Below are 23,672 nucleotides of genomic sequence, written 5' to 3'. Positions count from 1 at the left end.
ACCCTTAGTGTGATGTAGACGTAATGGATGTGTTGGCGAACTTTTGAACCTGACTGTGCAATGCTTCCTTGGTGATGGTAAGGAGGAGGGTCCCTCTCTTTTTCATACCTAGACCCACCTCCACTCCTTATATATATACTGGCATATAAGACCTGTCAATCAGCCTATCTGTCTATCTATCTATCTATCTATCTGTATTGAATAGGTAAAAAGCCAATCCAGTGTTGCAAAAATATAACTGTCTTCACACACACACACACACAATGAGACTAAAGACAAAATGGGAACACATACTACAAGAAAACAGTCTAGAAAAATCAGAAATACAAAGGACCTTGTTGGAATAACTGCTAATTTAAAAATATCATCTGAAGACCACCCAAATGAAAAAGTAAGAAATACGAGTATGTAGCCTACTGTACGCTACTGGCCACTTGGAAAGTAGATACCGGTAAGGGTATGGTTACAAAATACGATACTTGCAACATTAGGCCGACTCTAGAGAGGCTGCAGTTCTATGGAAACGTCACTGACAAAAAAAAAAAAAAAAAGCAAAAAACAAAGAGGAGCCACAGGATGGGTACCTAGAGAGGGGGATTCCAACAATTCATCCTCAGTCTAGTAAAAAAAAAAATGCAAGGAGTCGCGAAACACGTCATGCAAGTCTGTCACAGGAAGGAAGGAAACTATCAAGAAATGACTACACAATAAAACCAAACAGGAAAAGAGGACACAGCATACGAGGCGATACAGATACTAGGGCATATAGCTTTCCTGTGACAGAAATTGGCTCATGGAACTAACTGCCAGATGAAGCTGTGTTTATGCCAAAAACATTCATGAATTCATATAACTGCATGGTACAATAATAAAATAAGACATGACATTATGAGTCAGGTCTTGTGTAGCTTCGATCCCCAAGAGGTGGCTTGATTTTTTTTTTTTCTTTTTCTTCACATGATTCCAATAAGATGGATATGCTGAACATCTACCCTTAATGTGCTGGACTACGGTGACTAGCCTCGGACCACTATATCTCGATGGATGTAAAGGGGACTGACGGTTATTTATTTATTTATTACTTATCTTGGGGCATATTTCTGTATTATAAACCATTGCAGTATCGCGAGCGTAAGTTTTCCCCTCCCAGGACCATACCGATTCCTTTATTTAACCCTAATCTAAGCTACCCTAACCTAATTTAACTTAATCCAACCCTAGCAAACCAGCCTACTCTACACTTAACAGACTGACCTATCCCATCCTAAACTGGCATAAACTAACCTGACAGTCTAACTTAATCTGATTTATCCTAACCTAACCTAACCCAACTTAATCTAGTCCTAACATGCTAATCTACTCTAATCTCACCTTATTATACAACCTAACCTAGCCTTACTCAACCCAGCCCAACCTACTTTAGCCCTAAGACCCTGGGGTAAGAAAAACTGCCGAAAGCGACTACACACACACACACACACACACACACACACACACAAAGAGAGAGAGAGAGAGAGAGAGAGAGGTCGCGCAGCAGGAAGCCACAAGGTCAACGCAGATCATCAAATTTTAAGTACTTTTACTTCTTAGGACGGGTTTATAGGAGTCTGGAATCCTGGTGGAGATGCGGTGGCTCGATGGGTAGCGTACTCGTCTCGCGATTTGTATACCCCAAGCCGTAGCAGACACTTAAATTTGATGATGATAGGGTGCTTTTTTCATATGCATGAATATATTCCCTACCCTCTTCTGCTCTGCTAGTTATGCAGACGCTGACATAAATAAACATAGCTATTACCGCATTTACAAATGCTTACACACATAAACATAACTATTACCGCATATACAGTACAGACTCCTACACACAAACATAGAAATTACCGCATATACAGACTCTAACACACATAAACATAGCTATTACCGCATATACTGACTGACACACACACACACACATACACACGCATAAATATAGCTATTGCCGCACATACAGACTCCAACACACAAACATTGCTATAATCATATATACAGAATCCAACACACATAAACATTGCTATGACTTCATATACGGGCTCAGACGCGCATCAACATAGCTGTTACCGTATATACAGATTCTGACATAAACATACTATTACCGCATATACAGAGACCAACATAAACATAGCTATTACCGCATATAGACTAAACTCATAAACATTGCTCCGATGGTGTTCCCCCTGAGACAGCCTGTAGCCGCTCACCCCTCCTGAAGGAGACGGCCTGTACCCACTCTGAGAGTAAAAGGAGACGGCCTGTAGCCGTTCCCGCCTTCGTCAGACTGCCTGTAGCCGCTCCGAATGTGTTCCCCCTGAGACGGCCTGCAGCCGCTCAACATCCCTCATGAAGGAGACGGCCCGTAGCCGCTCCCGCCTTCGTCAGACGGCCTGGAGCTGCTCCGAAGGTGCCCCTGGGTCTGCTGGCAGCCACCCACTCTCTCAGGCCACGGCCAGTAGCCGGGTCTTGGCAACGGCCTGTAGCCGCGCCCCCAGGATGCCATGGCCAGCAGCCGGGCCCTACGGCAGGAGACGGCTTGTAGTCTCTCCGCCGCCTGGAACTGACACCAGTTCCCCGACTCCTGACAAAGAGGGAGTCTCGGGCGTAGAGGAGTATTGGAAAGGCCCTGTAGTCTCACCCAGCCTCTGCTCTCTACGACTGGCTCTGGAGAAGACCCACCTGACGGACCCTGACGCAGACCGGTGCCGCAGCCCCTTCCTGTCGGCGCCGCCAAGCCCCGGAGACCGCAGCCCTCGGGAACCCCAGACCACCCCCAGAACTCCCGGGCGGGAACTCCCCACACCTCGACGGCGGAGGTCCTCATCCTCCGTCAAGAGCCTGAACGACCGGTCCAGGCAGTTGTTCGGCCCCAGTCCTGAAGGCCGCACTCTTGTCCCCAGTCCTGAGAGCGCGGGACCCTTCGCCACCCACAACCCTGGACGAGAACGGACGCCCACGCGTGTGATCCCGTGGCCTCTAAGTACGGAGGCCCCTGGTGGTGCCCAGCCCCGTCAGTAGCGAAGCCGTGCCGCCCCTCCTCCCGCACCCTGCCCAGCCCCGTCAGTAGCGGAGCCGTGCCGCCCTTCCGCCCGCACCCCTGGCGCCAGATTCAACTGGAGTGACCATAATTGTGCAATGTCAGTGATCAAGCAGTGCCTAGGCAGAATAGCGAATTGACCCTCTAGTGGAAGCCAGAGATAATACCAAAGTGTTGGAGAGTAGAATAGATACAATGAATAGTGTACGGAATAATTCAGTAATAATATCAAAGTGGTGGAGTAAGTGACAGTAACTGTTTAAAAGCAAACTACGAGTTAAGGGTAACAGGTAAACACGCTGCTATCTGAAAATATCTCGTAATACTAATATCATAGTCACCCCAGTGCCTTACACAACACTCCCGAGGGAGAAATAACCTTAACAACTCCACACGCATAGAGACCCTGGACTTCCCTGATTAAGAACGCTCTGCCTCAAGTGCTATTCACTGTGACTCAAAACAGTATCCTGCGAGATACTACTAACCATATCTAGACATAAGAGTTTATAATCACCCAGTACACCTGTGCCTTTAACATCTACTCATTCCCCTGTCTAACTAAGCAATACACGTGTAGGGTTGTTGCCTGGAGTTTTTGTGTCCTGCCTCTCTCTTATTTGTCCAAGCCCTGGTCTCGAAAGAGAGCCCCGCTACACGCTAGGCGTTTACGGAACGGGAAGCCGGGCGTAAAACACCTACGAAAAGAACGGAGCAGAACAAAACTGAGGTAGGTGTGCTTACCCAATGTAGTGACAGAGGCAAAAAATTTCATTTTAAAAGCTCCTTGACAGATGTGGTTGTTATTTTGAGGACAAAATAACAATCACATTTGTTGAACTCGGAAGATGATGAAGAGTGACAGAGGAAGGGAAGGTTGAGTTCGTTTGATGGGTCTCTTGAGGGAGTCCGCAGCATAGATGGTCCGCAACATAGGGCCATTATTTATGAGAATATAAAGAAAACAATTCTGGTTTGCATCACATTTGACTGGGTATAATTATTATATATTTATATTCATATTACTAGTAGATTGTTGGTATTGTTTGTATTTGTAATCACTACCCCTTATGTCAAAATGTAAACATTAGACACGAAAACAAGGCTTACGTTATCAATGGTGTTCTTACGGCTTACGCTTCCATTAGTGGGCTCCCAGGAGACTGTCTTAGGATTTCTTATTGCTGTTAAGAAGAAGGAATATCAGGTTGTTGTTTGGAGACAACCATAATGATTAATAATAATGATAATAGACTAGCCAATGCTATAAGTTAGTCCTACCTAGACTATGCCTTAATATTTCATGAGTTGGTCTTGTACCTACGGTGAATTTTACATCTAAAAGCACTTTGCTTTATTATTTATTGATCATATACTTTTTTTTTTATCGTGGATGACAAAAGTTTATATTGAGTCTATGAAGTATTAACTGACGTACAATCACGTTTTTTTGGCAATTGAAACTTCATGAGTACCTTAAATGATGGTGCTTTGAGTCATCAGGTAGAGTTTATTATATGAAGCATATGATAATCTGTTACTTCCTCATTATGTACCATTATTGACATCCCAAGATTTATGTGATTATTATAATGATTGTTGTAAGTTAGTGCATTTTAAGCATTGACATAACTATCATTGTTTTTATATCATGTTTCAGTCTAGTTTGCCATTGATAATAAGTTCTGAATGTTGACAAAACTTTTGCAGTTATTAACAGAACTATGGATGTCAATCCTTTATGTATAATACTTGTAAAAAATGGTAGTAAAGGCGATAGGCTTTTGTTCCGGTACCCATACTCAGCTGACATCACTTTGGAAACTAAATCTAAAAGTAAGAGCTTATTCCAGTATAAGGTAATGTTAAACTATAAGCAGTTGATAGGATAATTGTAACTGCATAATCTTTTTTGGTCAGTTTATGTTTTCAGGCAAGCTTGGAATTTTATTTGATAGTATGTTTTGCATTTTTTTTTTTTCCAATCAGTTTTTACCTTCATTTCTGTCATAGGTCAACTGTTTCCAAATTATGTCCTCTCCCTCTCTGACAGCAGTGGGGGATTGGTGGGTAATCAGGGGTTTGGGTGGGAGAGTTTGGCTGAAACAAGAGAAATGAATGTGAAAATTGATGGAATCACAAAGCAAAATTAATAAACTGTTAAGTTTTACAATGTTGGCAGTGTAGTTAGTAGTATTGAAACAATACTGGAATATATGGTAGTATTTCAGTATGAAAGCTAAAAGTTAATCATGCTTAAGACAAAAGTGCTTCCAAGATTTCCAGAAAGAGTTCAGTTTTTTAGTTAGTTGTCATTACAGTTTGTGGTAGGTGGTGGCAACCATCATCCACTCATTTGATGTAGTGCTGCCTACTTCTTCCTTCACATTTATCATTCTTTTTCTGTGTCTGCCGTCTTCCCTTCCTGTTTCTCCCATCTTTCCTGTTTTTTTAATTTTATTACGGTACTCTTCTTTCCTTTTCAGGCGGCATTACATTGAGTGACAAGCCCAATGGTTTCCTGTAAGCCAGGAAACCATTTACAGTGCTGAGTGGTAACCATGTAATCAACCCACACATGTTCCCAACATGTCAGCAAGTGGGTTGGCAGAGAGTTAGTGCCCCTCCTTGTAAAACAACTACGGTAACTCAGACAAACAGCAATCCTTTATGGGATTATGACATCTGGCAATAGGTAGATAGATACCGGTAGATCTTTACAGTTAATAAAAATGACTTCATACTATACGCCTACAGGAATCATAAACCAGTAGAAAAGTAAAAAGTTCATCTACTTTATACAGTATATATACCATATATCTATCTATCTATCTATCTATCTATATCATCTATCTATCTATCTATCATCATCATCTATATATATATACCGGGTATATATATTCCAGTATCGTCCCCACTTCGGTCAGGATAGGCCAGTCTTGCAGTGGACCTACAAACGGCTGATGAGATGATATATATATATATATATATATATATATTTTTAATAACAGAGCGGAGGAAGGAAAAACGAATAAAAAAAATAATAACAATAATCCATTCACCAGATTACTGGTGTTCTCTGTTCATAAAATATCCGTAACAGTTAGAAACAGCTGTGGGTTGAAATTTGGAGGGAAACAACTCTGGAGAAGCGAGTTCCAGAGAGATGCAGTTTGGGGAATGAAAGAATTCTGATAGGCAGAAGTTCTGCAATATGGCTGTGTGACATTCCAGTCATGAGTGCTACCAGATGCCCGTGTAGCACGAGGGAAGGCATGGAGAGGTGGCACCATGGATGCAACTTCGTCTGAGCATTTGCCAAAAAAATATCTGTAAAATAATGCAAGGGCGGCAACATTCCTTCTTACTTTGAGGGGAGGTAGTTTATTTGTAATGGCAGGGTTAATAAGTCCAACAGCTTTGTTGTGAATTTTGTCTAGTTGTTTTAATGCAACCTCTTCATATCCATTCCACAAGGGTGAGCATTATTCAAGCTGAGAGTGCACATGACTCTTATAAATTATAGCTAACTGCTTATCAGTGAAGTTACGGACTCTGTACAATAATCCAAGTTTCTTTGAGGCGGTTTTAGCAAGTGATCTAACATGAGAGGTCCAGCTGAGGGCATTGTTAAGTGAGATGCCAAGAATTTCAATACTTTTGGAGATGGGAATATTAGTAGCACTGAAGGTAATGTACGAATCTGGCAATATCTGTCTATTAGTAAATTGTATATTTTCAGTTTTACTAGCATTAAAAGAGACAAGGTTGTTTTGTCCCCATTCACTGATCATAGATAGGTCTTGATTTATGGAGATGGCTGTACTGAGTTGAGAGGTAGAGATATTAGACTTTGTAAATGGGTGGCTGAGTGTGAATGAACTATGTAACGTTGAGTCATCTGCGTATGAGTGGATGGGATTGTGGGTGACAGATAAGAGATCATTAATATGAACCAGAAATAGGGTTGGCGGCAGAACTGACCCCTGCGGCACGCCGGCGTTGATTGAGTGGAAATTGGAATATACATCATCTACTTTTACTCTTATTTTCCTGTCACTAAGATATGAAGAAATCAAAGGAACAAAAGACGTTAGTCCATGGCAAGGGAGTTTGGACAGCAGGGAACGGTGCCATACTCTGTCGAAAGCTTTAGAAATATCAAGAGCTACTGCATGAGTTTCTCCATGTTGATCAATTGATTGATGGATGGTATGAGTTAGGAGATTGATTATGTCAGTGATGGATCTTTCGTGGTGAAAACCATATTGTCCATCACTAATTAAGTTGTTGGATTCAAGATGTTTAACAATGTGCTTATTGATTAGTTTCAAATGCCTTACCAAGAGAAGATGTGACAGCTATTGGTCTGTAATCAGAGGGGTCAGAGGAACTTCCTTTCTTCGGAATTGGGTGGATAGTGGCATCTTTCCATGAATTTGGGAATAAAGAAGTACTTATGCATAATCTGAATAATTTAGCTAGAACAGAGGCAAGTTCAGGGGAACACTTTTTGAAAACAATTGGCGGAATTCCATCTAGGCCTGGAGCTTTGTTTGTAGGTAAATTGTCTAGGATGGATTGTACGTATCTTGTCTGTATTTTAAGTGGGTCAGTTTCGGGAGAATCAAGTTCTAGTATTGGGACTTTCTGGCTGTTATCGTCTACGGTAGAGTTGCTGGCAAATGTACTGGCAAAAATATCTGCTTTCCCATGCGGATCATTTGTAATGTTGCCATCTGTAGATTTTAGTGGGGGAATAGAAGATGACTTGTTAAAGTTATTATTGAAAGAATTAAGAGTTAACCAGAATATTTTATTGTCATTAGGGTTGTTAAGTAGTTTTGATGTTTGCTGTTGAAGAAAGTTTGATTTAGCTAGATTTAAAACAGCTTTTGCATGATTGCTAGCAATTTTAAAATGAGAAAGTGATTCAGATGTTTTTTATTTTAAGTAAGAGTTATATGCTAATGACTTTTGGGCTGTTGCTCTGGCACAGTTGCCATCAAATATATATACAGTACAGTAAAACCTTGATATAACAGACTTCAATAGACCAGAATTCATATTTATTGTACTTGAGGAGCTACCAGACCAAATTCCTATATATATTGGAAAAATTCTGATAAAGACATGAGCTGTCTGGACTGCCTGACCACTTCAGCTATGTTCACCACGAAAGGTAAATAAAGAACATGTTCATTAGAGTACAGTGCAGTATTATTCTATCTATCTATCTATTGCCAGACGCCTCAATCCCGTTTGGGGTGGCCACAAACAAATCGCCTCCAAGTCGCCCTGTCCCCCGCCATTTCACTACCCTGCTCCCAACTCACACCCCCCTCTCTCATATACCTCTCCACCCCATCCCTCCATCTCATCCTCGGCCTCCTCCTCCCTCTTCCCCCCTCCACCTCACTCACATACACTCTCTTCGTCAGTCTTTCACCCTCCATCCTCTCCACATGGCCAAACCACCTCAGTGTGTTCCTCATAACGCTCCCTATCACATCCACATCAACACCACAACGTTCCTTTATATCCTCATTCGTCAGCCTATCTCTCCATGTGACTCCACAGGCTCCTCTTAAATAACTCATTTCCACTGCTCTCACTGTTGACTTGTGTCCTTCCAACAACGTCCTCTCACTGTTGACTTGTGTCCTTCCAACAACGTCCAAGCTTCACTTCCGTACGTTAGAGTTGGTATCACAATACTGTCATGTAGTAACTTTTTCACTTCCATGCTCACTTCCCTGTTTCTTATCACTGCTTTCAAAGAACCAGCTACCTTTCTTCCCTGCTGTACCCTTTCAAGCACTTCACCCTCCAAACCTTCATCCTTACTCATCACACTACCCAAGTACTTAAACGTACTCACATTTTCCAATTCCTCACCATCCAACCTCGCTGTACATTCACTGACTTCACCTCTCTCAAAGACCATCACTTTACTCTTCCCTACATTCACCTTCAGATTCCGTTTCTTACACACTCTCCCAAACTCATCCACCAAGCCTTGCAGCTCCCCTTCGTCTTCACTCAACAACACAGTATCATCTGCAAACAACAGTACAGGGAGTTTCCAAACACTATCCTCTCTCACCAGGGCCACTCCAACATCCACTGCCCTACCTTGTACCTCTTTTATTACCCCATCCATGTACAGATTGAATAACCATGGAGACATGACACATCCCTGTTTCAACCCAACTTTCAAAGAGAAAAATACACTTAGTTCACCATCCACACGCACTGCAGCCTTCGCACCATTGTACATACTCTTCACAGCATTCAACAACTTCCCATCTACTCCATATATTCTTAACACTTTCCACAATCCTTGTCTATCCACCCTGTCATATGCTTTCTCCAAATCCATGAAAGCCGCATACAACTTCTTTCCCTTCTCTAGAAACTTTTCCATTAAAGATCTAAGAATGAATATCTGATCTAAACAACCTCTTCCCTTCCTAAAGCCTCCCTGTTCTTCTCCAACTAATTTCTCTGTTCTTTCTCTAACTCTGTCAATAAGTATCCTACCATACACTTTTCCTATTATACTAAGAAGACAAATGCCCCTGTGATTACCACACACTTCTTTTTCCCCTTTTCCTTTGTACAAGGGAATAATTATACCTGACTTCCAATCCTCCGGGACTGCATATATATTCCCTACGTGTCAAGTGGGGTTGGTGGAGGATTAGTGCCCCTCCCTGTAAAACAATTAACTCTAAGCCATTGGCCACCCCGTCTGGGATACATGGCGTCTGGCAATGAATGAATGAATGAATGAATATATTATACCATTTGATTAATGTGGTGAAGTTATAACACAGTATAGTACTGCAATGGTAGTCAAAACAGTTTAGAAACCGCTCATGCGATCCGGACTAATGTCTGATATATCGGAAAAAGTCCGGGTTAGCAGGGGGAAGTCTAGATGTTACTTTTATCTGAATTTCACATTTTTTGGAATGGTTTGGCCCCCAGTTAGTCCATTATAGTGAAGTCTTACTGTATATATATACGGTATATATATATATATATATATATATATATATATATATATATATAGATATAGATATATACAGTATATATATACAGTAATCCCTCCAATGTCCGACGTAATAGAGCCAAAGGCATGTCTGGATAGTGATCCTGTCCGGATATTGAGCCCCAGCCTCTGGACTTGTACTTATGGACCCTAACTCAGAAAAACACTTACAGTGGGGCACCAATTTTCGCGCCTAATTGGGTCCAAAAATAATGCGCGAAAGTGGAATTAGCGAAAGTTGGGGCATTGTCTTTATGGCAAAAAGGCTAATTGGTTCCCGGTTATTCTAAAGTAACATCAGATTTTCATTTTCACTTGCAATACAGTACATCAAATCACTATTGTACATTGCATTGTGAGATACAAACAATAAAAACTGTACAGTACACATTATATGAGGAGAAACATACCACAGAGACCAGGTTGAGGTGTTTAAGGGATGTTGGGGGTAAGTATCCGAGGCGCGTGGCGGGCTTATTTAGCCACGCCAGACGTATTGGCGCCACCTCTTGCTGCCTCGCTACCACTCTCTCTCTCTGCCTCCTCAGATGCAACTTGATGCAACACTTCCACTCTGTGCTGAATTTCCCTTTGTGCTAGGTTCTCTTGAACAAATCCATCGAAATCTTCATCCAGGTTAAGCTCCACTTTTTATCACCACCACTGCCTCCTGGCCCTCCCCCCACACCACCAGGCTCTCCCCCCACACCACCAGGCCCTTTCCCCACACTACCAGGTATAGTAGAGGCCATTGAACCGTGAGAATCCAACACAATGGAGCTAGCACGCTCGTACACAATGGCGGGAATGGGTGGACAGAGTGTTGACATGACGTCATTCAAGATGGCGGTGGGTTGCGGGCGGGCGGTGGGTTGCGGGCGGGCGGTGCAGGAAATTCAAAGTTCAAAATATTGTCCCAAACCCAAAATTTGTGCGCGAAAATCGATTTTTTTCAAGCGAAAGTGGAAGTTAGGGAATATTTGGTGCATGCCGCAAAAGTGGATTCCGCGAATCCTGCTGTAGCGAAAGTTGGTGCACTACTGTATACAACTCCCTCTGGACATGCATTGCACCTATTTAAGACCCAAATCACACCAATAAGGGACATAAAAGACTGAAATAAATGCAAAAGAACCATAAAATGAGGTTTTAGAGGTGAGTTTATACAATATTAAACATTCTGGGTACTTACAAGTCCCTGGCTCCTGGACTGGTTTGAACCACCAGTTTGCAGTCCACAGTTAATCCTCTGCACTCTAAATTCTAATTTCTTAACACTGCACAACACTGTAAATTCCCGTGTGTTCTAGTGGCGAGGTATTGCAGTTTATTCACTGTTTATTCACAAAAAACAAGCACCTGTGGCTTGCACTGCTATAAACATCTACTCTCAATCGGAGTTTGGCTGTGACTGTTGATGATGGCGGGGTAACAGAGTTGCCAGATCGCAACGGCCACATTACCAATCTCCTCAACTTTCATTACCAAATTTAACTTTTCATTACCAATTTTGTAAAGCTAGCATTTATTCTTCACTAATTATATATGCAAGTGGAAATACATGTAATCACTCTCCTTATAGTTAACACCATGTTGATTATTTTCACACTATGTAGGGTATCAGATTAATCAGAGAGAGCAAACAATCCACCATCTCCATCCTGTGTATCCTCATACATGTGAAAAATCCATTTGGTAATGCATTATTCTGATTCATTACCAAACTAATTTTTCATTACCAAATTGGCCCACACTTGGTAATGAAAAATACCAAATGGCAACCCTGACAGGGGAGGGGGAGGAAGGAAGGGGTGAAGAGACCATGGTGTAACAGCTGTTCAGTGCCATGCGCCAATTTCAAATTATGGGAGGGAAAAAAGTCAGATTTTTTTTAAATTTTTTTGCGGTTTTTGGCCCATTTTGGGAATATTGGATCCCGGGATGATTATGTCCGGTTAGTGGGGATGTTCGGATATTGGACGTTCAGATATTAGAGGGATTACTGTATATATATATATATATATATATATATATATATATATATATATATATATATATATATATATATATATATTTATATATATACTGTATATATATATATATATATATATATATATATATATATATATATATATATATCCATATATTGTATCATATCATCTATCTATCTAGCTAGCTATCTATCTATTGCCAGACGCCCTAATCCCGTACGGGGTGGCCACAAACAAATCGCCTCCACGTCGCCCTGTCCCCCGCCATTTCATTACCCTGCTCCCAACTCACACCCCCTCTCTCATATACTTCTCTACTCCATCCCTCCATCTCATCCTCGGCTTCCCCCTCCCTCTTCTCCCCTCCACCTCACTCACATACACTCTCCTCATAAGTCTCTCACCCTCCATCCTCTCCACATGGCCAAACCACCTCAGTGTGTTCCTCCTAACGCTTCCTATCACATCCACATCCACACCACAACACTCCTTTATATCCTCATTAGTCAGCCTGTCTCTCCATGTGACTCCACAGGCTCCTCTTAAATAACTTATTTCCACTGCTCTCACTCTTGACTTGTGTCCTTACAACAACGTCCAAGCTTCACTTCCATACGTTAGAGTTGGTATCACAATACTGTCATGTAGTAACTTTTTCGCTTCCATGCTCACTTCCCTGTTTCTTATAACTGCTTTCAAGGAACCAGCAACATTTCTTCCTTGTTGTACCTTTTCAAGCACTTCACCCTCCAAACTTCCATCCCTACTCATCACACTCCCCAAGTACTTAAACGTACTCACATTGTCCATTTCCTCACCATCCAACCTCACTGTACATTCACTGACTTCACCTCTCTTAAAGACCATCATTTTACTCTTCCCTAAATTCACCTTTAGATTCTGTTTCTCACACACTCTCTCAAACTCATCCACCAAACCTTGCAGCTCCCCTTCGTCTTCACTTAACAACACAGTATCATCTGCAAACAACAGTACAGGGAGTTTCCAAACACTACCCTCTCTCACTAGTGCCACTCCAACATCCACTGCCCTACCTTTATCTCTTTTATTACCCCATCCATGTACAGATGAACAACCATGGAGACATGACACATTCTTGTTTCAACCCAACCTTCAAAGAGAAAAATTCACTCAGTTCACCATCCACATGCACTGCAGCCTTAGCACCATCATACATGCTCTTCACAGCATTCAACAACTTCCCATCCACTCCATATATTCTTAATACCTTCCACAATCCTTGTCTATCCACCGTGTCATATGCTTTCTCCAAATCCATGAAGGCTTCATACAAATTTCCCTTCTCTAGAAACTTTTCCATTAAAGATCTGAGAATGAATATCTGATCTACACAACCTTTTCCCTTCCTAAAACCTCCCTGTTCTTCTCCAACTAATTCCTCTGTTATTTCCCTAATTCTGTCAATAAGTATCCTACCATACACTTCTCCTATTACCGTACACTTAGAAGACAAATGCCCCTATAATTACCACACACTTCTTTTTCCCCTTTCCCTTTGTACAAAGGAATAATTTTACTTGACTTCCAATCCTCTGGGACTCTACCTTCCTCCCAGGCCAATCTGCACATCCTCCACATTCATTCTACTATTATCTCTTCCCCATGCTTCAGCATTTCACCACACACTCCATCAATTCCTGGGGCTTTCCCCAATTTGTCTTTCTTCATTGCTTCCACAACTTCTATCCAACTGATTTCTTCCTGTCTTCTCACCTCCCTCCTTCTGCCAGCCATTCCCCAGCCACTTCTACTCGCATTACTTCCATTCTTTATGTTCAACAATTCCTGAAAGTGTTCTCTCCATCTGCTCACTTTTTTTCCCTCTTCTACCATTTTTATCTTTCACTTCCCTACTAACTTCACTGCCACCCCGTCTTACTCTCTTCACCTCTTTCCAGAACATTTTCTTACAGTCCCTCCACTTTAAACTCAAGTTCCTTCCAAATTCCTCATCCACTCCCTTCTTGCTCTTTCTTACTAATCTTTTCATCTCTCTCGTCCTTTCTACATGTAACTCTCTCTTACACCTCTCGACTTCTTCCACGCCCCTATTTCTCATCCATTCATTGTATGCTTTCTTCTTTTGTGCCACAGCCTGTCTCACCTCTTCATTCCACTTTGCTGTTCCTTGCATCCCCTTCCATCTTCTCTTCACCCCACACACCACCTCACATGCTGCACATATTTCTTCTGTGAATATCTTGCACACACCTTCCACATCCCCCATCTGCTCCAATTCATATTTACCCAATCGTTCCTCCACTTCTCTCTTATATTCTGCCATTTTCTCATCCTCTTGTAACCTTTCCACTCTCCTTGGAACTACTCATACCTCCTGTCCTTTCCTTCTTCAATTTCTCCATCTTACTTGGATCATGATTCTGGCCACCACCAAGTAGTGGTCAGAAAGTCCACTCCCCCAATCTCTATAAGCTCTTGCATCCATTACACAGCTTCACATCCTTTCATCCACACACTCATAATCAATCATTGCCTTCCTTTCATTCAGTTCACCACCCACATTATATATATATATATATATATATATATATGCACACTATACAGTATATACTGTATATACACAGAGGTATATATATACATATACAGTATTATATAGCCACATCTTGTATTAAATGTATCATATCATATCTTATAAAGGCTCCAATATGCTTGCATATGTTAGCCTTGGTCACCTGATGGTGGCTGTCCATGCTGCACGATCTCTGGCAGCCTCCCTATTCAGTCAGTTATCACTGACCTTGTCCCAGATCTTTTTCAATCTGCCTCTCGCGTCCTTACCCCCGACATTCACATTTCTCACTTTCCACACCAAACTGTCTTCTCCATCCTTTCCTTATGCCCAGGTCATCTATATATGCCTTTGTCAGTACAAGCTATATACTGTACAGTGTAACTAAAGATAGCTACTAGCTATACTTGAAATACAAGTATATCTTATTTAGTCAGTACATTGCAAGAATATTTACTTCATTTACCCTTTCAGTGTATCAGTACTTTATGTACTGGGTATTGTAACTGATATACTGTACATTAAAAAAAAAATCTTTTGTACTGTAGCTACCTGTACTGATTATGAACAAAAGTAGGTAGGCTTATAGAGGAATGTGTACTGTATAACCACACCTATAGCCCTTTCAGATGAATGAAGTATATTATCTTGTATTCATGACAGCTGTTTCCAGAGTACTGTATTAAGTGAAGAGACACTTTCTGAACTGGTGGTGTTAGACTGTACAGTAACCTTAATTAACCCCTTGTCCAGTAGTGTTCTGATGAACAAGATGTCACCATATTGAAAGGGCTAGACTGTTTTTAGTGAAAAATATTGTGACAGGATATCTGTATACATGCATATATAAAAGAATATGTCTGTCTGTCTGTCTGCAAATCAAGGGGGATGCATATAGAACTCTAAACAGCTGTAACAGGTGTTATTTTTTTTACAACAAATTTAAATGTGTACGTTACAGTTGCTAAACTGGCACCCCTGATGGCAAAGATTAGAACTAATCAAAAATAATCAGATCAGCATGCTGGAAACTATCTACAGTATCTGTTGCCAGTCGCCTTAATCCCATAAGGGGTGGCCACAAACAAATTGCCTCCGTGTCACCCTGTCCCCCCACCATTTCACTGCCCTGCCCCCAGCTCACACCCCCCCTCTCTCATATACCTCTCCACTCCATCCCTCCATCTCATCTTGGTCTCTCCCTTCCTCTCCCCCCCTCCACCTTACATACACTCTCTTCGTTAGTCTCTCACTCTCCATTCTCTCCACATGTCCAAACCACTTCAGTGTATTTACCTATTTGTATTTACCTATTTGTAGTATACAGGAATTGAGCAATGCTCGTGTTGTCCTGTCTCCATATCCACATTTATCAAGTCTACCTTTACACACACGAATGTTTTTCTCATGCACCACCTCTTTGTCTAAGTCGTTCCAAATATTTAAGAATATACCTAATTGTGATATACACGGAATGTACTATGCTCGTGGGTTTCCGTCGCTGTTTCTCAATAAGTCGAATTTAACTTTAAACTCGTTTATGTTTTTAGACTGGACGATCTCTTTGTCCAGGCTATTCCATAAGTCTATACTTCTGTAAGGAAAGCTATATTTCTTGATATCCTTCAAGCAGCTTGACTTTTTCAATTTCATTCCATGTCCTCTTGTTGCTTTCTTATCCCATACAAACAGATCTTCTTTGTCAATTTTATCTACTCCCACCATGGTCCTGAACACCGCAATCATGTCTCCCCTCTTCTCTCTTCTCTCTTCTCTTCTCTCAATGCGTTCTATGACATCTATATCCACAATGCTTCTTCACGTCCTCATTTGTCAGTCTGTCTCTCCATGTAACTCCACATGTTCCTCTCAGATAACTCATTTCCCCTACTCGCACTCTTGACTTGCACCCTTCCAACAAGGTCCAAGCTTCACTTCCATACCTTATGTTAGAGTTGGTATCACAGTACTGTCATGCAGCAACCTTATTCCTTCCATACTCACTTCCCAGCTTTTTATCACTGCTTTCAGAGAACCAATCACCTTTCTTCTTTGTTGAACCCTATCAAATACTGCATCCTCCAAACTTCCATCCTCACTCATCACACTACCCAAGTACTGTACAGTACTTAAATGCATTCACATTTTCCATTTCCTCATCGTCCAACCTCACTGTAAATCCAGTGACTTCTTTAACTCTAAGACCATAACTTGACTCTTCCATACATTCACCTTTAAATTCTATGTCCTACACACTCTTCCAGACTCATTCACCTAGCCATCCAGTTCCCCTTCATCTTCACTTAACAATACAGTATCATCTGCAAACAACAGTACAGGGAGTTTCCAAACACTGACCTCTCTCATTAGGGCCACTCCAACATCTGCCGCCCTACCTTGTATCTCTTTTATACTGTAACTCCATTCATATACAGATTGAACAGCCATGAAGACATGGCACATCCCTGTTTCAATCCAGTATTCAAACAGAAAAATTCACTCAAGTCACTATCCACATGCACTGCAGCCTTAGCTCCCTCATACTTACTCCTCATGGCATTTGACAACTTCCCATTTACTCCATATACAGTATCTTAACATTTTCCACATTCCTTGTCGATCCACACTGTCATATGCTTTCCCCAAGTTCATGAAGGCTGCATTCAACTTCTTTCCCTTCTCTAAAAACTATTTCGCTAAAGACCTAAGAATGAATATCTGATGTTGGAAACATGCTAGCAAATTACCGTAGACTTTTTACTCCTACAACCTCATCATTCTTAACTGCAGTGGGTCGAATGGGTGGACTTATTGGTGGGGTGGGCACGATGAGTGGGGTGGGAGGGTAGTTGGATAATAGGTCCATGGTAGGAATAAGTTCATGGGGAGTACTGTATATCCTTGGGGAAATGGAATCGAGGTGGAACATAGGTTCATCAGGTAAATTGGGACCCCTGGAGTCTTCTCCGACAGGGAGAGTGGCCATCCAGGGTTCCACGTAATGCCGGTATGCATGATCATAGGGTTTTGACCAGGCAGCACTGGGTTCCCCTGCTAGTATGTTATAAAAACCTAAGATAATCTCACCTAGATTTCTGTTTTACTCCCCAGTGAACCTGGAAACATCTGTTTCATTTATTCTTCCCATCTCCTGATGATTTTATTCATCATAGGATAATGTTTTTTTAACTGAACAGGTGACATATAGGCATAATATATACTTTTATTATGAGAGGATTTTCCTAAGTTAAATAAAATTGTTTGGTAGCTAGCAGTAAGACTGAAAAAGGGATGTCACTTGGATGCATTGAGTTAATGTGGGTGTATAAATTGCCTCACCCTGCCCTAGGGTGGGAAAGGTGGTCCGGATGATGATGATGATGATGATAAATTGCTGGCTCAGTTTTCACCCAAGAAGCAAAACTATTTCTAATTAAGAACCAGAAAAACAAGAGAGGCACACATTTCATTAATGTACTTCAACACAAGCTTCATCCCTTTCTTGTAGATACTGTACAGGCAGTCCTCATTACAAGTATAGAATGTGTAATAAAATATCACAACTTTCCCCATGCAGTGGGTTGTTTAAATAGGGAAAACTGGCAATTCACCTTTCTAGGGAACAGTAGGTATGGAATGTTAATAATTTTGTTAATAAATGTTTTTGTAATACAGTGTACTGTACTGTATTTTGTGAATTTTATTGCCAAAAAAGACAGCTTATAATAAGGATTTACTGCACTGTATATGCCACAAACCTTATATGTTAGTAAAAGGAAAGTTAAGGTGATGGTTGTAATTACGTAAGATTCCAGAATTAGATTGGACTAGCATGAAGTAATTTAACTTATGAAGTGAAATTTTGTGCTAATTTTAGGTTTAGGATCATGCTGTGTTGTACAGTAATAAATGTTTTTTTTTTATGTTTTTTTTTTTTTTTTTATAGATAAACGACCTACACCTTATTCCCTGATTACGGAGGGATATATCCAGAGCCCTCCAGAAACCCATACATCAAATATATCCAATGGAAAGTTGGTTGGCTTTAGTGATAAGGTAAGGTACCAATATACAGCAGATTGGAAGGTTGCTCATGTAGAATAATGTTTGTGTAGTAGAGAGAAGAAAATCTGTATGCATCGTTGTTCTGTAGTATAATTTCCAAAGCAAAATATTTGTGTACAGTATAAGATGTGCTGTATGTACTGTATGGAATAAATTATTGTATTCATGTACATGATATACAGTAGTACTGTATATGCAGTACTATGGTAGGACAAATCTAAACTGGCAGCTAGGGTGGGGCACGAAGCTCTGTACAGTGTTGCCATGTTTTCCATACATGCGATGCCCCCCCCCCCTCTCTCTCTCTCCTGGGGGAGATGTGCGTCACCCTGGGAAATTTTGTTTCTTTTATGAGTGACTTATAAACTTATGCTTTCATTTCTTTATTTTTTATTATATCTAATTATATTTAACCCCTAAACCGCGGACTTGTTTTGCTTTGACTTGCGGCTCCCGCGGGCATATTCGCGCTCCTACTGACTCTCTAAAAATATTTTCCAAAAATCATTTATTAGTCCTAGAATATTAACATTACATATGCATATGGCACATACCTTCAGCTTTCTCCTGGGATGTTTGTTGAGCCTTCGTCGAGTACAGTAGGACTTGTGGAGACCTCTGAAGTAGGGTAACGAAGTTGAGAGGCGGAAGAGAGAGTTATATGTGGAAAGGAAGAGAGAGGTGAAAAGATTAGTAAGAGAGAGTAAGAAGAGAGTGGATGAGGAATTTGGAAGGAATTTGAGTGTAAAGTGGAGGGACTGTAAGAAAATGTTCTGGAGAGAAGTGAAAAGAGTAAGACAGGGTGGAAGTGAAGTTAGCAGGGGAGTGAAAGATAAAAATGGTAGATTACTAGTGGAGAAGGGAGAAAAAGTGAGCAAATGGAGAGAACACTTTAAGGAATTGTTGAACGTGGAGGATGGAAGTAATGCGAGTATAAGTGGCTGGGGAATGGCTGGCAGAAGGAGGGAGGTGAGAAGACAGGAAGAAATCAGTTGGATGGAAGTTGTGGAAGCAATGAAGAAAGTTAAATCGGGGAAAGCCCCAGGAATTGATGGAGTGTGTGGTGAAATGCTGAAGCATGGGGGAGAGATAGTAGTAGAATGGATGTGGAAGATGTGCAGATTGGCCTGGGAGGAAGGTAGAGTCCCGGAGGATTGGAAGTCAGGTATAATTATTCCCTTGTACAAAGGAAAAGGGGAAAAGTAGTGTGGTGGAATCAAAAGGGCATTTGTCTTCTTAGTATAATAGGAAAAGTGTATGGTAGGTTACTTATAGACAGAGTTAGAGAAAGAACAGAGAAATTAGTTGGAGAAGAACAGGGAGGCTTTAGGAAGGGAAGAGGTTGTGTAGATCAGATATTCATTCTTAGATCTTTAGTGGAAAAGTTTCTAGAGAAGGGAAAGAAGTTGTATGCGGCTTTCATGGATTTGGAGAAAGCATATGACAGGGTGGATAGACAAGGATTGTGGAAAGCAATGAAAATTACGAGGGCATATGACCTTCCCACTTGCGATTGTTTGCCGCTGGTGTTCTGTCATTTATTATTCATAAAACCCCTCATGCTTTATATTTGACAGAGTTAGAGAAAGAACAGAGTTAGTTGGAGAAGAACAGGGAAGGCTTTAGAAGGGAAGAGGTTGTGTAGATCAGATATTCATTCTTAGATCTTTAGTGGAAAAGTTTCTAGAGAAGGGAAAGAAGTTGTATGCGGCTTTCATGGATTTGGAGAAAGCATATGACAGGGTGGATAGACAAGGATTGTGGAAAGTGTTAAGAATATATGGGTAGATGTGGAAGTTGTTGAATCCTGTGAAGAGTATGTACGATGGTGCGAAGGCTGCAGTGCGTGTGGATGGATGAACTAAGTGAATTTTTCTCTGTGAAAGTTGGTTTGAAAGCAGGGATGTGTCATGTCTCCATGGTTGTTCAATCTGTACATGGATGGGGTAATAAAAAACAGGTAGGGTAGTGGATGTTGGAGTGGCCCTGGTGAGAGAGGATAGTGTTTGGAAACTCCCTGTACTGTTGTTTGCAGATGATACTGTGTTTTTGAGTGAAGACGAAGGGGAGCTGCAAGGCTTGGTGGATGAGTTTGAGAGAGTGTGTAAGAAACGGAACCTAAAGGTGAATGTAGGGAAGAGTAAAGTGATGGTCTTTGAGAGAGGTGAAGTCAGTGAATGTACAGCGAGGTTGGATGGTGAGGAATTGGAAAATGTGAGTACGTTTAAGTATTTGGGTACTGTAGTGTGATGAGTAAGGATGGAGGTTTGGAGGATGAAGTGCTTGAAAGGGTACAGCAGGGAAGAAAGGTTGCTGGTTCCTTAAAAGCAGTGATAAGAAACAGGGAAGTGAGCATGGAAGTAAAAAAGTTACTACATGACAGTATTGTGATACCAACTCTAACGTACGGAAGTGAAGCTTGGACATTGTTGGAAGGACACAAGTCAAGAGTGAGAGCAGTGGAAATGAGTTATTTAAGAGGAGCCTGTGGAGTCACGTGGAGAGACAGGCTGACGAATGAGGATATAAAGGAGCGTTGTGGTGTGGATGTGGATGTGATAGGAAGCGTTGTGAGGAACACACTGAGGTGGTTTGGCCATGTGGAGAGGATGAGTGAGGTGGAGGGTGGAAGAGGGAGGGGGAGACCGAGGATGAGATGGAGGGATGGGGTGGAGAGGTATATGAGAGAGGGGGGTGTGAGTTGGGAGCAGGGCAGTGAAATGGCGGGGGACAGGGCGACTTGGAGGCGATTTGTTTGTGGCCACCCCAAACGGGATTGAGGCGTCTGGCAATAGATAGATAGATAGAGACGTAGCATTCACTTTCTCATCCTGTATACTCGCTTTGAGAGTGAATGTCACTTTCACCTTCACTTTCATAACTCATTCATACATGCTAGAGTGAAACTTTCACTTTCATTACTCCTAGTATATATACTCGTATTCTTATAATACTACTCATTTACATTTCTTTTTACATTCTCTATTTTATTTACATTATTTCTATTTCTATTTTATTTACACTGTGTTAGGCACTGTCACTTGCAGTAACTTATAAAACTATTTTCCACTGTTCACTTATATTTACATTCATTGCTTTCACTTGCTGTTTACACATTATTTACATTTCCACTTGCACTGTTTTACTCACCAGAAAGATCGTAGTCACTCTCTATCATTTGTCAGCCCTTTACCTCTTTCCACACGAGGTTTAGTAGGGGGTAGAGGTCACAGGGCTCTTTGCATGGGGCTAAAAATCTGCGGAAAATGACAGGCGCGAATCCGACATACTTTCACCTTGAAAGACGGCAGTAAACTGATACTGGTGGCCTGCCTAGGGGAAATGCAATACTGCCAATGTCAGCCTTGTGACAGCTGGTAATATATAGCTATGAAATGATTGGCAGGAAATCTAGACAATACATAATAAATTAGGTAGTTCCAGGTGAATGTAAATATCACCTAGGCTTCTCCCTTCCCTCCTTATATATATTTTTATTACGAGAATAGATTATACGGGATATTTCAAGGGGAAATAAACAGCGAAAATTAGCGAATGAGTGCACGTGAGGTGTTGTTAGGTGATAATTAGCCAATTCCAGGTGTTTGGCACTCTCACTTACCTTATTTTTTTTTTGTATATATTATTTGGTATAAGAATAGGGCATAGGGCTTATTTCAATGGATGAAATCAGTGGAAAATTCCAGGAAAGATTTACTTAGCATAGAAGTAAGTGTGGTGGCCTGCAATAATTAGGTAGTTCCAGGTGAATGTAAATATCACTTAGGCTTCTCCCTTCCTTTCTTATATATATTTTTATTATGAGAATAGATTATACGGCATATTTCAAGGGGAAATAAACAGCGAAAATTAGCGAACGAGTGCACGTGAGGTATTGTCAGGTGATAATTAACCAATTCCAGGTGTATGGCACTCTCACTTACCTTATTTCTTTTTTGTATATATTATTTGGTATAAGAATAGGGCGTAGGGCTTATTTCAATGGATGAAATCAGTGGAAAATTCCAGGGAAGATTTACTTAGCGTAGCACGGCCGGGCAGGCGAGAGGAGAGGGTAATGGAGGGGATGTAGGGAGGGGAGTCAAGAACGGGGAGAAATGGCTAAATTGTCAACAATGGATGGGAGTCCAGATGAGATTAGGAGTGCTGACTAGTGTTGGACATTGGCAGGACTGATAGATGATACAAGCCACCACTTGAAAGCCCGGGTGAATTCAAAATAACACAGAATCACAAAAGTGACACCCCGCGGTATGATCCCTTGCTCCCAAGCGTCACGAAAGTGACGCCTCGCGGTTAAGGGGTTAAAAATATTTATTATTGTTTTACATATGTTGCAAGATGACCTCGCTGGTGCGGCGCCATGATTTTTCATTCAATCACTCTCTCCTTCCTTCCCTCCCTTCCTTCATCCCTCAACACCTCTGGCCTGCATTCCTTCCCCCCCCCCCTCTCTCTCTCTCATCTATGGTGTTTTAGGATACATTTTGGTTATTTTCTTTAACATTATATTGTACATACTGTAAATTTGACTTTATTTCCACACCACCCAGGAGGTAAGGACACAAAGGAAAATGACACGAGGAGGCTCTCGGGTTAGTCTGGGTCTGTGTGAGTGTTGTCGCTCACGAGGGTTTAATGTATTACTTTTTCGTTTACTAAGAAATTGGCATATTTTTACTTATATTCCTGCACATTATCTTATAATCATAATTGTGACATTATTACCCACCCCAGAAATACGGTAAAAGCCAATAAAAGTGACTACATTTTTTTTTAGCAACACTGTAAAATATTTATGCCACGTTTCTGTATTGCCGTATAAAATATTTCATGCATAATAAGTTTACTGTTCTTTCGTATATTATAATACACATGTTAACATTGTATTCATATGTG

The 23,672-nt window shown here is 41.2% G+C and overlaps 2 protein-coding genes across 2 annotated transcripts in view; both read left to right on the top strand.

Moving 5' to 3' along the window:
* The window catches only part of Ctu1 (Cytosolic thiouridylase subunit 1), a 154,419-nt gene that overhangs the window by 7,021 nt on the left and 123,726 nt on the right, over nt 1-23,672 (top strand). The gene's annotated exons all lie outside the window — the stretch shown is intronic.
* The window catches only part of Nprl3 (GATOR complex protein Nprl3), a 62,619-nt gene continuing 43,680 nt past the window's right edge, over nt 4,734-23,672 (top strand). The window contains exons 1-2 of the mRNA XM_080267159.1: nt 4,734-4,903; nt 18,634-18,743. Coding sequence (XP_080123285.1) covers nt 4,792-4,903; nt 18,634-18,743 — 222 coding nt within the window. The 5' untranslated portion in view covers nt 4,734-4,791. The remainder of the gene's footprint in view (nt 4,904-18,633; nt 18,744-23,672) is intronic.

This window comes from Coenobita brevimanus, chromosome 23 (assembly GCF_032717465.1).
Source record: "Coenobita brevimanus isolate Jiangsu-jjx chromosome 23, ASM3271746v2, whole genome shotgun sequence".
NCBI classification, from domain to species: domain Eukaryota; kingdom Metazoa; phylum Arthropoda; class Malacostraca; order Decapoda; family Coenobitidae; genus Coenobita; species Coenobita brevimanus.
Note: the sequence above shows the minus strand (reverse complement) of the source record. Positions and strands in the feature narration are given on the sequence as shown.